Genomic DNA, 15,656 nt, shown 5'->3' on the forward strand with positions numbered 1-15,656 from the left:
AAACGGACAGATAACGACCAAAAAAAGAAACAAAATGAGCAGGTCATGGGATCTGGAATTAACACACTTTTAGATAAGTTATTGTTTCCATAATAAAAAATTATGGAATGTAAAGACATGCTCATAATGGCCATAAAAACACTATATATTTTTTTTACTTTTAATAAAAATGTATGCAAGATAAATCCCATGGACGTCCCTCAATTATAGACTAATCCAGATAATGCAGTTAAGAAAAAAAAGAAGGAGAAAAGGCAAAATAGCATTTGGAAGTATTTACATTTCCCATCTTTTTCCTGAAGTAAGATAAAGTGAAGTATTAGCGGCAGCAGTAGAAGAGAAAGAGGATGAAAAACCTCGACAGAAATGTCAAAAACATCTCTCGAGGTTTGGGGATCGAGGGAGAGCAGAAGGCACAGAAGATGGGAAGAAACGAGGGCAATGATGAAGGAGGGGGAGGAAGAGGTGCTACAGGAAAAGTGTTCCCCCGCTGCTGGAGAACGGAGGTGATTCATAGGAAGGAATCCACTGAGGATGATCTGAGAGGAGACAGCTGTCTTATTTGAGAGTGCTTTCATAGCTTTTGCTTCCCGTTTGGTGTCTGTATCCTCCCTTTTATCTGCCTTGCATCACTCTCTCTCTCAAATAAAAACACTTTATTTGGCTTTCATTAAATTACCACCAATGCGAGAACATCCAAGAGTGGCATGGGTAAACGAAAGCTGACATTTGTGTTGGTAAAACTTTAAATCATCGGATTATTTGCACGAAATAGGCCATCAAATGCCTCTGTGATGCAAAAGAAGCCGCTTGTAACGAGAAATCCAGACAGAAATATCACCAAATCTATGGCTTCTAGCATCTTCCTGCTCATTTTTTCGGTTTTACAGCCTGCAGCTTCACAGCCTCATCGCCTTCGTTTGCAGCAGCAACAGGCTGCTATACAGAGGCTCCATAAATAGCCGTCTGACACGACCGTAAAAACTCTGACAAACCCACTGAGCGCTCCGTCTCCGGCGCCAAACACAGCTTGCAATTAGCTGGTGGACGACGGTGAACAGCGAGAGAGAAAATTAAGCTTAAACAGAGAAAATTCGACTCCGATTTGGGAAAAGAGGTTGGAAATATGACTCCAAATGAATGCTGATGCAGCGCCGCTCGATGAGTAAATAAACAACCGTTTGTTGACATGTTCGCCTTCGTATGGTGGTGTTATGTTGATGATATATCTACAGCTGACAGTGTCCAGAACAGATGTCCACAAACATGTGACAGCTTTGTCAGTCCAGGAAATCTCTCAGCGTTTACTACAACCTCTAAAACGCACATAATGAAGCCAAAAAACGTCATTTCTTTAGTGTAAATGCTGTATCTAAACAGAGTCCTGCTGCTGTCCTGAATGAATGAGGAAGCTAACGTGACAGCAGTGGAGTAAGTGCTGAAAGAGAACTACAAGTATGCGAGGGTGAGAAACGATAAAAGCGCACGAGCCAAGTAGTGATGACAAAAGACTGGCGGTGGCAGCGAGACAAACGGGCAAAATCCAGTAAAGGAAAACCACATTACTGTGCATTTCCCTGTTAACTGACAGCTGGTTCTACTAGATAATCGGCATCTAATTATTCATTCTCACTTTTGTTTGCATCCTCCGCCACACAAAATGCAAAAGGACTCATAAGACCTACTGAAAGTTGAGTGCAGTTGGTTGTATCAAAGAGATATTTCAGAATTACTGACTGAAATTGCATCCAGTGCTAGTGCTACAGAGGTGTTTAAATTCATACAACAGTCGTGTCCATGAAACCGAACAATATTTTCCAGCCATTCTGGTGTCAAACCCCTTAAAGCCTCATATACCGGGCTTTGCAAAAGTTCTGTTACACTTGGTTTCATGATCTTTAGAGACGTTTACATGTCGGAGTGAAAACTTCCATTAAACAAACTGAAAGTTCTACCTTATAGGCAGGCGTCATTAATACAAATTTGTTCTCCGGTGAAGTTTTATCAAGATGGAAGTCTAAAACGTTGAGATATCTGCTCTCCTTCGTGCTAGCCACAAGTCTGACATAGCCAAACAGCTGAACATCAGCCGGATGAACGTCCACAGAGTCGCGGAGAGGCTCAAGAATGGTTAAGACCTGAAAGACTCTGTGGACGGTCATCCGGCTGATGTCCAGCTGTTTGGCTATGCCAGACTTCTTGTGGCCAGCACGAAGGAAAGCAGATATCTCAACTCTTTTGACAGAACTTTTGCAAAGCCCGGTACTTAAGAAGTCTCCGTTTCCTGAAGCAGCAATGTTCCATGTCCAGCTAGCTTCGTATGCTAAAGTTCATCCTCACAGTTTGAGCCGGTTTTAATCTGCAAAGTTCTCCACTTATTCTGCATTGTTTGCCAAACTCTTTAACTTCCTTTATCCTTCAGACTACTGATGCACCAGATGATGAAAGATCCCTCAACTCTGAGTTCAACATCTGACCAAGTCCCATGCCTTAATGTGAGCGTGAAACCTCCTACCTCCTTAGCGGTTCATGTTGCAGGATGCAGTTACATTTCCATCAATGGAAACCTGCCAACACGACGCAAGAAAGCTGGAAGAGCAGAAACAAAAGGCTCACAATGACTACACTTGTTTTAAGATCGTAGGTATTTCTGAAAAGAAAGATCAGCCTCACATAGCAGCTTTTAGTCCAGGTAGCAACCGTATCCTATGATTACCTGCCGCCGGGGCAACCTGCTTTGTCACGCCGGCTTTCAGTAAAGTTCTCCGATTTCCTGGTAGTGATGTAAGAGCTCTCTGGCTGCCTGGCTGGCGTCCATGCATGACTGCTAATGGCCTTTACAGTTTAAAAACTACACAGACGAGGAAGATCAAGCCGTTTGCTTTACTGACACATGGTTAGCATCACAACATGTGGTCCAACAAAGTCCCACATGCAAGTAAAAGAGGCATCGGTGCGACTGCTTCATCTGCATCACATCCTCGTGAAAAACACCACCGGCTTCCTTGAAAACGTCAGCTGACAGATCAAAGGCCACAGCAGGGGGGCTTAGCCTGGTTTCACTGCACGCCAAACTGCTCCAATGTACAGCTTTCCGATGGAAGTTGCTCGAGGCAAACCCCAGCAAGCACAGAGTGAAGTGTAACTGAGTCAGACGGCTGCTGTGTGGCCGATAGCAGGTAGCAGCTGTGTTAACTCAACAACTGCTGCTCACATTCCATCACCATTTCACCGATTTCTTTTTACAGAGAATCACATAAAAAGGTGATGATTTAGATACCAGCATTCTTCCAGCATAGTAAACTTTGAAGGGATGTTCCACCTAGTTTTTATCTTCTGTGGCTTTGGCTCAGTTAACACAATGACATCATGATAATGTCATCAGATTTACCACAGATTGAGTTTGATGACTTCAGTGTGTTTATAAGAACACTGTAACACAGAATAGTCGAACTCATTTTAGTTCAGGTTCCACATTCAGCCCAGTTTGATCACAAGTGGGCCAGACAAGCTAAAAATCACAGTATAATAACATATAAATAACCACAACTCCAATTTTTTCCTTTGTTTTAGTGCTAAAAAAAAATCAAATTTAATGAACTCTTTTTGCAAAACATTATAAACAACCTGGAATTTCCTAAATAAGTGAAATATTACTGATATTATGCCTCAGTTTATCATTTACAGATTACAACTTGTAGATCAGAGTATCTACAAAACATTCAGTCACAGCTATCTGGAAGTGAATGATATAGTATTTTAATTTATGATCAAAATGACAAAAAGTCAGACAAAAAAACCAACCAAAACAAAACCAAATATTACAAAAAAATGACACAAAACGACAAAAAAAGAGACAACCGACACGAAACAAAACAAAAAATTAGACAAAAAAGTTACACTACTGAGACAAAAAAATTACAAAAATGACAAATAAAAATTAATAAACAACCCAGTGAGACAAAAGAAGCAAAAAACAACCAAAAAAAGCATAACACAAAGTGGCAAAAAGACAAAAAAAACCTAAGGGAGACAAAAAGGAAACAAAACGACAACATCAAAAGTCAGACAAAAAAACAAAAAAAACCCCCACAAAATATTACAAAAATTAGACACAAAACGACAAAAGAACAATGAGCAATCTAGTATTTTACTTTATGATCAAAACAACTTGTCATGGCCTAGAAATTATTCTAAATTTATAGTTGTACTGATTTATAATCTGCAGTTAATGCCTTCTCTGGAATTTTCGCTCTTTACAAAGTCGGCCAGATTGGAGCCTCTGGGGGGCTGCTTCTGGCCCGCGTTCCGCATGTTTGACACCCCTGCTGTAACACAATCTGCAGAACAAGAGAGAGACATGATCTGCTCACACAGCAATTAGAGTCGAACAAAAGCCAGCACGGGCTGCATCATGGGAAGTGTAGGATACAACACTTTGAAGCTAATGACCTCATTCTTATGACTAAATGTCCAATATTTCTGCTGCTATGATTCTGACCTTTTGTCGTTGCCGAGTCAACTGTGATGCACATAAACTGTAACAAACTGTCTGTGCATTTTACAATGCTAATTCTGCTAAGCTACTGTAACTCTCTTTTGAATCATTTTATTTTGCATTCTGACCGTTAAGTCTGCAAATGTGGGTCAAAGCAACGCAGTCAAGATCGCAGTTCCGATCTCTTTCACTGGACTAATTTCTAACTTCATCGTCTAATGAGTACTGTCATCCTGTTTGGTTATTCATTCATTAAATATACCTAAATGAATCGCTAACAATGGGTTTAATTTGCATTTAGCATTTCTGGCACACGGCAGCTGACGGTTGAATTAAAGTCGCCACAGGGAGCCGAGGAGGAGTCTGTTATTAAAGCGGTAATGATCCGGCAGCTTTAACAGACCATGGGCCAAGACAAAACTTCCAGTATCGGTACCACTCAAGGTGACCGATTCGTTTTGGTGTTTTTAACAAGCTCTGTGTCTCTAGTTTGCATTTTGATATGATAGACGTTGCAGACTCACAGCTTAATAAATGTTATCACTCGTTTAATGGACGTAATGAAAGAGTCTGAGCTAAAAGTCACATCCGATAGAATTATTCCTTATTATGAAAAATAAACGCCACACATCTGTGTGAATAACTTTTCAACACAGAACACTGTAACAAGCCTGAGTATGAGAAAGACTGCTTTGCTATGGTAACAAGATTATGACAAAAACAAGACACAAAGCGACAAAAACAAGACACAAAACGACAAAAGCATGACACAAAATGACAAAAACATGACAAAACGACAAAAGCATGACACAAAATGACAAAAACAAGACACAAAATGACAAAAGCATGACACAAAATGACAAAATCGAGAAATAAAGTGACAAAAGCAAGACACAAAATGACAAGTATGAGACAAAATGACAAAAGTATGACACAAAATGACAAAAACGAGACACAAAATGACAAAAAGACACAAAATGACAAAAGCATGACACAAAATGACAAAAGTATGACACAATGACAAAAGTATGACACAAAATGACAAAAACGAGACACAAAATGACAAAAAGACAAAATGACAAAAGCATGAGACAAAATGACAAAAGTATGACAAAATGACAAAAACGAGACACAAAATGACAAAAAGACACAAAATGACAAAAGCAGGAGACAAAATGACAAAAGTATGACACAAAATGACAAAAACATGACAAGACAACTGAAACAAGACAAAATGACACAAGTGAGACACAAAATGACAAAGACAAAATGACAAAAAGACACAAAGTGACAAAAACGAGAAACAAAATGACAAAAACAATTCGCCATGAAAAGAAAGTACAGACAAACAAGAAATGCATTCATCTGGGTCTGATGTTTAATTATATTATATAAATGCAGAACCTTTTCTCAGACCATTTTATTTGATTATTGACTCATTACATCTGATCTGTACATACGGTGAGATTTAAATGAATTGTGTAGCACAGCGGTTACGGTGAATGTGACCTTTTCACTAATAAGTGATAAAGCTGCCAGTGTGGAAAGACTCTCACATCTTAATGTTCTTACATTAACCCAACGTACATTTTAGTACCACTTAGGTTTGGTCACCTGATGTAATATCTGGTCTGATCCATGGACTACAACAGACAAATGAATGAAATGTGTGACATCCAGACAAACGGATGGCATCAATTATGATCAGGTCACGTTTTCCGAGAGCTGTTAAATCACCTGTGTGTCTCTAATTATACTGGTGGTATAAAAGGAGGAGGAAATTCTTCAAAAAGCTAAAACAAAAAAAGCAACGGTGCTGTCTGCTACACGTGCTTTTGTTGTACTAAGCTGACGGCTACAGATCGGGTTACAACGCAAAGAAGATGTCTCATCTCCGGGCTGGACATCAGTCCATCAGCACAACCTGGAAACCAGACGTTTTGCAGACATCCCGACAATCACCACCACGGCGAGCTGAAAGAGGCTTTCATGTGAAACCTGAGCCATCCCCTTCATCGGCTACCGAATGTCCTCTGATTCTGCCAGACAAGGAGACAGACGGCGGGTCGCCACGGCGCTCACTCACCATGAACGCTGCGGTTCCTTACAGACGGCCAGTCCTCCGGTGGGGGTTCGTTTCCAAAACCCTAGCCTAGCGTCATCGCTGCTCCGCGGGGGCTCACTCCTGGCAACTGGACGCCCAGGAGGTGAAGGAGGGCAGAGGGACGGTCAGGCTGCCGACGGAGGGACACACCCCGCATTGCAAAGGATGCAGCAGCAGCATGATACCCTTATTTCCTTACTTCCTCCCCCCTCTCTCCCCTCTCTGAGCAGTGACGCTACACTGATCTGCTCTGCATCAGGTCTATCTCTGCTGCTGCGTGTGTCAGCAAATCAGCACCGCCGTGTTGTTAGTCGCCGTCGCTGCACCGAGAGCAGCTCTGCGCTCCGCTGCACCCTGGCAGCCGTTGTAATCAACCCCAGAGCAACGGATCAGGTTTCTGCTACTCAGCCCTCTGCCCTCTTAATCCAGTCAGGACTGAAAGAGCAGCTCCAGCTCAAGCGCTGTTATAAGCTCTCATGATACGGGAATTTATTTTATCGTTTCTTCTATATCATGGGTGTCAAACATGCGGCCCGTGGGCCAAAAGCGGCCCTCCAGAGGGTCAAATCAGGCCCTCAAAGTGTAAAAATTTCAGAAAAGACATTAAATGCAGATTATAATTTTATGAAACTATAAATTAAAAAAAAAAAAAAGTCTAGTCCATGAGAAGTTGTTTTGACCAAAGTAAAATACTAGATTGCTCATTGTTCTTTTGTGTCTCATGGTCATATTTTGGCTTGTATTTTTGTCTTTGTTTAGCATTTTTGCATTTCTTTTTTGGCTCCGCGTGCATTGTTTGTCCATTTTTTTGGTTGTTTTGTTTCGTGTAATATTTTGTTGAGTTTTTGTTGTTTTTTTTGTCTGACTTTTGTCGTCTTGCGTTTCCCTTTTGTCTCGCTTGTGTTTCTCGTCTTACTTTTGTCATTTTGTGTTTTGCTTAATTCGTTCTTTTGTGCAACAGTTCTGTTAATGTGCGTTTTTTTTGTTTCGCTTGTGCTGTTTGTCTATTTTCTGGTCGTTTTGTTTCTCGCTTTTGTCATTTTTTGACTCGTTTTTGTCACTTTGTAACTTTTTGTAAAATTTTGTCTCTTGTTTTGTTTCATGTCGTTTCACATTTTTGTAATATTTTTTCGTGTCTGACTTTTGTCATTTTGTTTCCTGTTTTTGTCGTTTTGCGTTTCCCTTTTGTTTCTCGTCATTTTGTGTTCTGCGTAATTCGTTCTTTGTTCAACAGTTTTGTTATTTTGCGTTTTTTTGTTTCGCCTATGTTGTTTGACTATTTTCTGGTCGTTTTGTTTCTCGCTTTTGTCATTTTTTGTCTCGCTTTTGTCGCTTTGTAACTTTTTGTAAAATTTTTGTCTCTTTTTTGTTTTGTTTTGTCTCCTTTTTGTTGCTCCGTTTCTCACTTTTGTCGTTTTGTGTCTCCTTTTTGTAATATTCTTTTAGGAGAAATAATATTAATAGGATTTGTTTTGGACATAAAATGTTTTATTCTACAAATTTCAAATGAAAATTTCTGGGGGATGATGATTTTATAATGTTCCAAAGTTATCATAAATCTTAAGACAGTTTTCAAAGTCGTCTTCACAGAATGTCTTACACTTTTGCAAGTCAAAACTTTCTACTTTCCTGTTGGCATTTGTTTATGAATTTTTCAAACAAATTCATGTTGCGCACGTTTCACATTTGACTGAGTTTGGGCGTACTTCAACACACCTTTTCTGTTGCAGTAAACGGCATGTCTATTCCTGAAAGCAGAAAAACAAAAACTACTTTTTGAGCAAAAAGAGCAAACAAATTTTAAACAAATTATTAATTGATGAAATGACGCCAAATTTTTTTGGACATCCTGTATTATTTATTTGTAATGTTGACTAAAAACACCAGAATGAGACCTGCAGGAGATTCAATAGTTTTCTCTACAAAACTTCTGTTAAATGTTGGACAGCTTGTTCAACCGATGATGTGAATGTGTGAAAAGTGTGAATACCGTGGCACTAAATAGTTAAAATACTAATTATTAGCACCAATCTAAAAGCTTTAGTACCTTTTACTGAACCGTAGCTTCAGTACTGCCCTTAAAATCCCTCATTTATTAAAAACCAGAGGGGGGTTTCAGTGGCTGCATTGAAATTAAAACAACTGCTGGGAATATTTTCATCCTCAGTCCGCCATTGCTGTAACTCAGGCGTGTCTGGGCCGCCACACAAAATGATTTAGAGGCTCAGCAGGTTATAGAACAATCACTTTCTGCTGCAGGTTGCAATTCACAGGCCTCGAGACAGAGCGGAGACTCTCAGCGACTCAAAGCGGTGTGAATTAGAGTATAAAATTTGATTCACAGCTTTTGCTCTCGACGGGGAAAAGACACAGGTGGAAAATCATGAAAATGTCTTGTAGCGGCTGAACAATAACCCGGACAAATAAAGCATTCTACACACACAGAGAGACTTCAGCAACCCCGCCTTTGAACAGCAGCGGCGGGACAAAAGCTCGAAACCCTAGCCTCGTTAACCGATTCCTCAGGTCCGGCGTAGGGTTACACCCTCACATGAGATGGACTCCGGATATTAAAAGTACGGCTGTGTGTGCACGAGTTGCAAAGTGCGACCAGTCGTCTATTTACCATTTAAAGCAGGCGTGACGGAAAGGGTTGGAAAGGAAACTGCAGGAGCTAAACATTAACAACCAGGCTTCAAAAGCACAAAGAGCACAGAAAAAGAGAGACGCTTCCCCGTTGGTGCAAATGGAAGCACGATAACAGGCTTGTGGAGGCTCTAATTACATGCTGCCATCCTGTTCTGTGGTTTATTTTACCAGCAGAGAGCTGTCCTGCTCTTTAATTGGGCTCTCCTGCCTTGTGTTTGAATGGAAGTGAGAAAATTATAGATGTTCAGCCACCAGCTGGCTATCGAGCAGAGCGTTCTCAAAGACCTTGACATTTTGAACAGTGCGTCACGTGCACGTGGCGCGTCACACTCAGATTAAAGTCAGGCGCAGAAAAACAGAAGAAGTCAACCCAATTTCTTGATATACTGCAGATTCAAGGTCAAAAACGAGCAGCTGTTGCACTGGCATATAGAAACTACTATATGGACAAGGTAAAAAAAACTTGATTCTCACTGGAAGAGATCTTTAAACGCTGCTAAATGATTTTGAAACTGCTACCTGACTGAAAATAAGACCCTTTTGAAATATTTAAACAACACTACAATCGCTAAGGATGACAGTAGATCATAGCAGGTTAAATATACCAGTACAACTACGCTACAGGTCTATTATAAACCCTTTTATTGAGACTTCTTGTACTCTGTGAATGTTCCTTTCCTAAGCAGCAGCAGAGGAAGACGTGGTGAGTTAAATAAGTTAGAGATTTAGGGGCATAACGTGGCATATTTTGCAACCCTACCTGAGACCGATTCATCTAAAGAGGCGCTATAACTCAAAAAGGAAAAAAACCCGACAAATTCCTCACGTTACTAAATCAATAGTCGTGTCTACTCGTGGCCTATATGAAGGGCTCAGGTTAAACATTTGCTGGGTCAACATTCGTTCCTTTGTTGCGTTTCTACGAGCTGCTGAAACCAAACAGTGAGCGGCTGTTTGCGTTTCAGCATGCTGCGTCCTAAATATAGCCGCTGAACCCAAATGTCACCGATGGGGAGTGTTTCTGCTCGAGGCACTGTAGCTCCCAGCGTCCAGGAACACAACAGGCTGTACTCAGCTACATGTTTATGGTGTTTTACACTCATTATGTGAAAGACTCTCAGTTCAGTTATCCGTCTTGAGGAGGAGTGCCGACGTGACTGTATTTATTGCTCTTTATTGTCCCGCGGTTTGCCGATAAGCTCTGCTAACAGGCATTATTGCATCAAAAGCTGATTGCTCATCCGTTTGACCTTTGAATCACAGCTGTTCTGCCACACATGCAGCTGGAGCAGCGACTCGACTGAGTTTATAAACCACAATTAAGTAATCTTAGTCAAATAAATTCAACTCAAACTTGATTTCAGTGTTTTAAGTTTAGCTTTAGACACAAAAACAGATCGTCTAAAGGCTGCCTTCCACAGTGCAGATGGCTTAAATGTGTGTCAGACAGCTGTGCGTTGTGACAGAGCCTGAGGTCACAGGAAATACTGCAGCGACATAAACCACAGCTGACAGGCTATGCCAAGGCCACATAAACCTAAATGGTAGCACACACGTGGAGGGCTCGTTTCCAAAGATCAGCCTGGATCTAAAACCAATACATGAGTATCTGTGAAGAAAGAATGCAGACTAGAAATCTTTGCATTCTACAAAATATTGGTGCAAACTCACTTTAAAGTTGTTTCTAAACACAGCTGCTTAGATGAGGCGACTCCTCTGTTCTAGTGAAGTCAGGAAGGCCATTTTCTCTCTGATCTCCTCAAACAAAAACACTCGGAAAGCCAAAACCGTGCACCGTGAAACAAACAGCCTCATTGTTGATTCACGTGGCCGATATCTTATCTAGGATGGGACCAAACATTCAGCCCTTCTTTACATGTTTTTCCATAAACAACAACATGATACATTATTCTTAAGGCGGCTCTTTTTGAACGCTAAACACATTTCTGGATCACGTTTCATGTTCAGGGTGTCCGTGGAAATTTTAACGCTTTCATGAGACAACGGAGAGAACTCAAAAATGTCCCTTGAAAAAAGTAAATGAAAAAACTAAGTAGGATTGTTTCCAAATCCAGAACCAATACTGGAAACAATGGTGGCTTTGCGATCAATGTAAGATTCTCCTTTGGTTCGCAGGGTAAAGGGAAGTCGACAGAACACTTATGGAATCACAGGAGTGCCATAATAAACGATAAATCTGTTTTATAAATAAAAATGAAATAAATGTGCAAATATAAAGAGGAATAAATAAATGTAAAAAAAAATTAAACAAATATGTTTTAAAAAAATAAGGAAATAAAAAAATTAAAAGAATAAATAAAAACTGGATTTGTTAAAAAAATAAGGAAATAAATGAAATAAAAAGAATAAAAAATAGTTTTGTTAAAAAATAAGGAAATAAAAGACATAATATAAAATAGATTTGTTAAAAATAAGTAAATAAATTAAATAAAAAGAATAAATAAAAAATAGATTTGCTAAAAAATAAGGAAATAAAAGAAACAAAAATATAGATTTGTTAAAAAATAAGTAAATAAATGAAATAAATAAAAGAATACATTTTTAAAAATTTGTAAAGGCAGAAAAGAAAAAGCAATGAGAAAATGGAAAAAAAACAAAGGGAAAAGGAAAAAGCAAGGACAAATTTACCTTTATATTTCCAAATTTTTTAATTCTTAAATTTATTTTTTAATGTATTCCTCTTTACATTTATTTCCTTTTTTTTTTTTTTTTTTTTTTAAACAGACTTATCTTTCATTATGGCACTTATATGATTCCATAAACACTACTTCCAACATCCATTTCTGCAGGAAAAATCTGACTGTTTGCTCATATAAGCTCTTTTTTCCCCCCCATTTAGAAGGTGGTGACATATTGTAGAAGACAAACTAAGAGGGGATTAACAGCAGCAGTGAAGTTGTGCTCATTATGGCTCTTTCAGAAGTACGTTCAAACCCATGGTGTTTCTTAAGTAAACCTACTTTCTGTATTTTCTTCGGGTCCTTGATGGGGCCTTCCCGAGGTGGGACTTTCCCAAACAGCTTCCAGCCAGGATCCCTCTGCTCCACAGACCGACTTTCCTTGGCCCTCCTGGCAAACAGGCTCCTGAAGGACAGAAGAATATGGAATAATCAGATGATTATAGCACAGAGTGGCGCATAAACTATGAGTGGGGTCACCGATGGGGTCCCAGGAGCTGCTTAATCACGGCTGCAATCACTGCTGCTCGAGTGCACGGCCAAGATAAGCTCATAAATGGAATGTGTGGATTTTACAGCCCAACCTGTGTGATATCATGTGAGTCAGTTGCAGTCACAGGAACTATAAAACCAGATACAGACTGTAGCCTTAAGAAGAAACAAGCATCATCATTACTGTCCAATTCCTCCTCTTCTCTGCACTCAAAACGAGAGAACGATCTGCATGTCAAGCCTCCGTCCACCTGGAGTGTAAATCCCTTCATGCAAAGCCTCTCTCTTTTTCAGCAGGGTTCATTGTGCTTCTTTCCCTTTCATTATTGGAAAGGTGTTTAATTCAAGGCCTGAATGAAGCCGAGCTGTGAAAAGAAACGAATAAAGTGGTGAAACAAAAAAGCCTCGCCCGACCAAACAAGGTGACGTAACATCAAAGAGGCCACATCCTGCTGTTTGTCTGGACTGAAGTGTCTTATGTAATGATTTTGACTCAACCAGTGTGAGATGTGTGCTTTATTTGGCATTAATTAGCTTTTGTGCTAAACAAGCTGCTTTGTCCTAACCCAGAGGACCTGGAAGAGATGTCTCAGACGGATCAATCCGACCTATGACCCGCTGACAGCCTGATGAGAGCCATGAGGATTAATCTCCAGGGCGGTGATGATGGGAAACATGCTGCCAACCACTGAACAGACACTATTCACCAAGTCTGCTGCAGGCTTCTGTGTTTGCTTTGGAAACAGCCGTCTTCGAGACACGTGGCCTTCTGCTGTGCTCAAATCTCATTTCCCATCATCCATATGTCCATTTTCCACGTGGACAATTATGCAAAGAGAAACTGTTCCCTACTAGGATCAGTAGGGAACCAAATATGGGGAAATAAATGCCTGCTTAGTCACCGATTGGTCTAGACTTCGAAGACAACTTAGTACACAGTTCTAGTAGAGAATCGACAAGTCATGCATATAGAAGTTGCGATCATCAGTCAAACAACACTGCTCTTTACAGAGAAGTTTCTACAAGAAACTGCATAGTAAATCATGTGATGCAACTGAGCCCAGAAAGATTTTAGGTCATGTCAAACAACTGCAAAGAAAAAGGCAAGAGAACAATGGAGAAATCTAATAATAAAAAAAAAAGGTGTCACAATCAGTCTAAAATTATTCTTGCATCTTGGCTTTTTAAAGATTTCCCAGCATGTTTTGGGTTTCTATCAATAGTTGGGTTTCCATTACAGTTTTTTGCAAAATAAAAGCGATATTTGTAAAATTTCGACAAAGTATATTTGCGCTTTGAACGTGTTTCCATTGAAGGTTGTTCTGGGCAGAAGCATCGTAACTCTCGTAAAATATCATCCCGCGAGATTTCACTGCAGGAAGATTTTCCGCTTCTATCTCCTTCTAACACTCTGCATTCCTCTGCTGTTTGCTGTCTAGTATGGCAGTGATGTTTTTCTCAAGAATAATGGCAAGAAAAGTCTCGGTCTCCTCTTCTGTCCACACGTACCGTGCCATGTTTACTCCGAGAAAACTGGTCATGTGACCAGGTACGTCACGTCCGGTTACGTATAATTGCGGAAAAAGTGTTTCCATTGCGCTTTTGCGATATTTTTCAATATCTGAAAAACCACCTCATGAGAGCGGTAAAACTTTTTAGCGATATTTTAGTCCTTTTTCGAAATTCAGGTGTTTCCATTACCAGTTTTTTATTGCGCTATTTACATTTTGCGTATATCTAAGGGTAATGGACACACAGCTATAGAGGCAAAAATACAGACATTAAGCATAGCAAGAGAGGGAAACATACCACCTGCAGCCGAGGTTTGCAGTTGGAATAAACCTCAGGATGTTGTGGTTAAATGTCATCTTAACCACTAGCCGCACTGCATCTTGAGCCATTAGTGCCAGTCATAACTGGTAAAAAGCTGCATCGAAGCCAGAGGAAGACGCTAATGCCCATGTGCAATGAGGCCAGGAACGATTTTTTCCTCACCATCATTGGGAATTAATGGGGCAGCATCTTGAAGCACAGGAATCACTGCTCTGAAAAGCACTTATAATCTGTAGAGACTCTCAATTAAGTCTTTATTTCCATCACACTTCAGTTTACAGAAGGGTTAGTCACAAGACAGCTGGAGGATAGAGTGGGTCTATTGTTTTGTTTTGTTTCTCGCTTTTGTCCTTTTTGGTCTCATTTTGTCTTGTTTTATCATTTGTCCATTTTTTGAAACTTTGTCTAATTTATTGTCCCTTTTTGTTTTGTTTCGTGTCGTTTGTCTCATTTTTGTAATATTTTGTCTTGTTTTTTGTCAGATTTTCGTTGTTTGTCTCATGTTTCTGTCGATTTGTTTCTGGTTTTGGTCGTTTTGTGTTTCCTTTTTCTCTTGCTTGTCTTTTTTGTCTTTGTCACTTAGTGTTTTGCTTTATTCATCGTTTGTGTCGATTTGTTGTCTTGATGGTCTTTTTTTGCCGTTTTGCTTCTCGCTTTTGTCATTTTTGGTCGGTGTAATTTTTCGTGTCATTTGTCTCATTTTGCATCTCATTTTTATTATATTTTGCCTTGTTTTGTTGTTTTTTTGTCAGATTTAAAATACTACATCATACAGTTCAAGATACCTGTGACTAAATGTTTAATATTGTTGAAATTGAATTCATTTTTCTTCAGAAATTTCAAGTTGTTCTTAATGTTTTGTAAAAAGATAATTCCTTAACTGGGACCATTTCAGAATGTACTTTTTTTGCACTAAAAAACTTGGAGTTGTGGCTATTTATAGGTTATCATGCTGTGATTTAACTGGTCATTTGAGATCAGATTGGGCTTCATGTGGCCTCTGAGCTAAAATGAGTTGGACACTCCTGCTGTAGAGTATTTTCTTGACTAATCAATTAGTTGTTGGAACCATAAAATGTTAGAAAATGATGAAAAAGGTCCACAAGTCTTTCTAAAAGCCCAAGATGCCAAATGTTCTTTTGTCTTGTTTCATCCACAACACAAAGATATCCAGTTTACTATCATAGAAGAGGAAAGGAACCAGCACATTCTGAAACTTAAACTGCAACCAAAGAATTTGCTTTCACAAAACAAAACTGATCATCAGAATAACCGGCAATTACTTTGAAAGCTGACGACTAACTACTGCAGCTCTGCTAATTAAGCAACAAGTGAAGCGGATTTCGCAACAAGAGACAAAAAGATAAAAATGAAGAGTCAT

At 39.6% G+C, this 15,656-nt stretch overlaps 1 protein-coding gene across 5 annotated transcripts in view; it reads right to left on the reverse strand.

Annotated features, from left to right (window-relative positions):
* The window catches only part of tbc1d14 (TBC1 domain family, member 14), a 45,555-nt gene that overhangs the window by 20,938 nt on the left and 8,961 nt on the right, over positions 1-15,656 (reverse strand). For 4 of the 5 annotated variants that reach the window (XM_051943873.1, XM_051943874.1, XM_051943872.1 and 1 more), the window contains one exon: positions 12,233-12,356. In XM_051943873.1, the coding sequence (XP_051799833.1) occupies positions 12,233-12,356 (124 nt within the window). Of the gene's footprint in view, positions 1-6,584; positions 6,977-12,232; positions 12,357-15,656 lie in introns of those variants that run through there. The other variant, XM_051943876.1, reaches the window with a different exon arrangement.

Source organism: Acanthochromis polyacanthus, chromosome 23 (genome assembly GCF_021347895.1).
Source record: "Acanthochromis polyacanthus isolate Apoly-LR-REF ecotype Palm Island chromosome 23, KAUST_Apoly_ChrSc, whole genome shotgun sequence".
In the NCBI taxonomy this organism is placed as follows: Eukaryota; Metazoa; Chordata; class Actinopteri; family Pomacentridae; genus Acanthochromis; species Acanthochromis polyacanthus.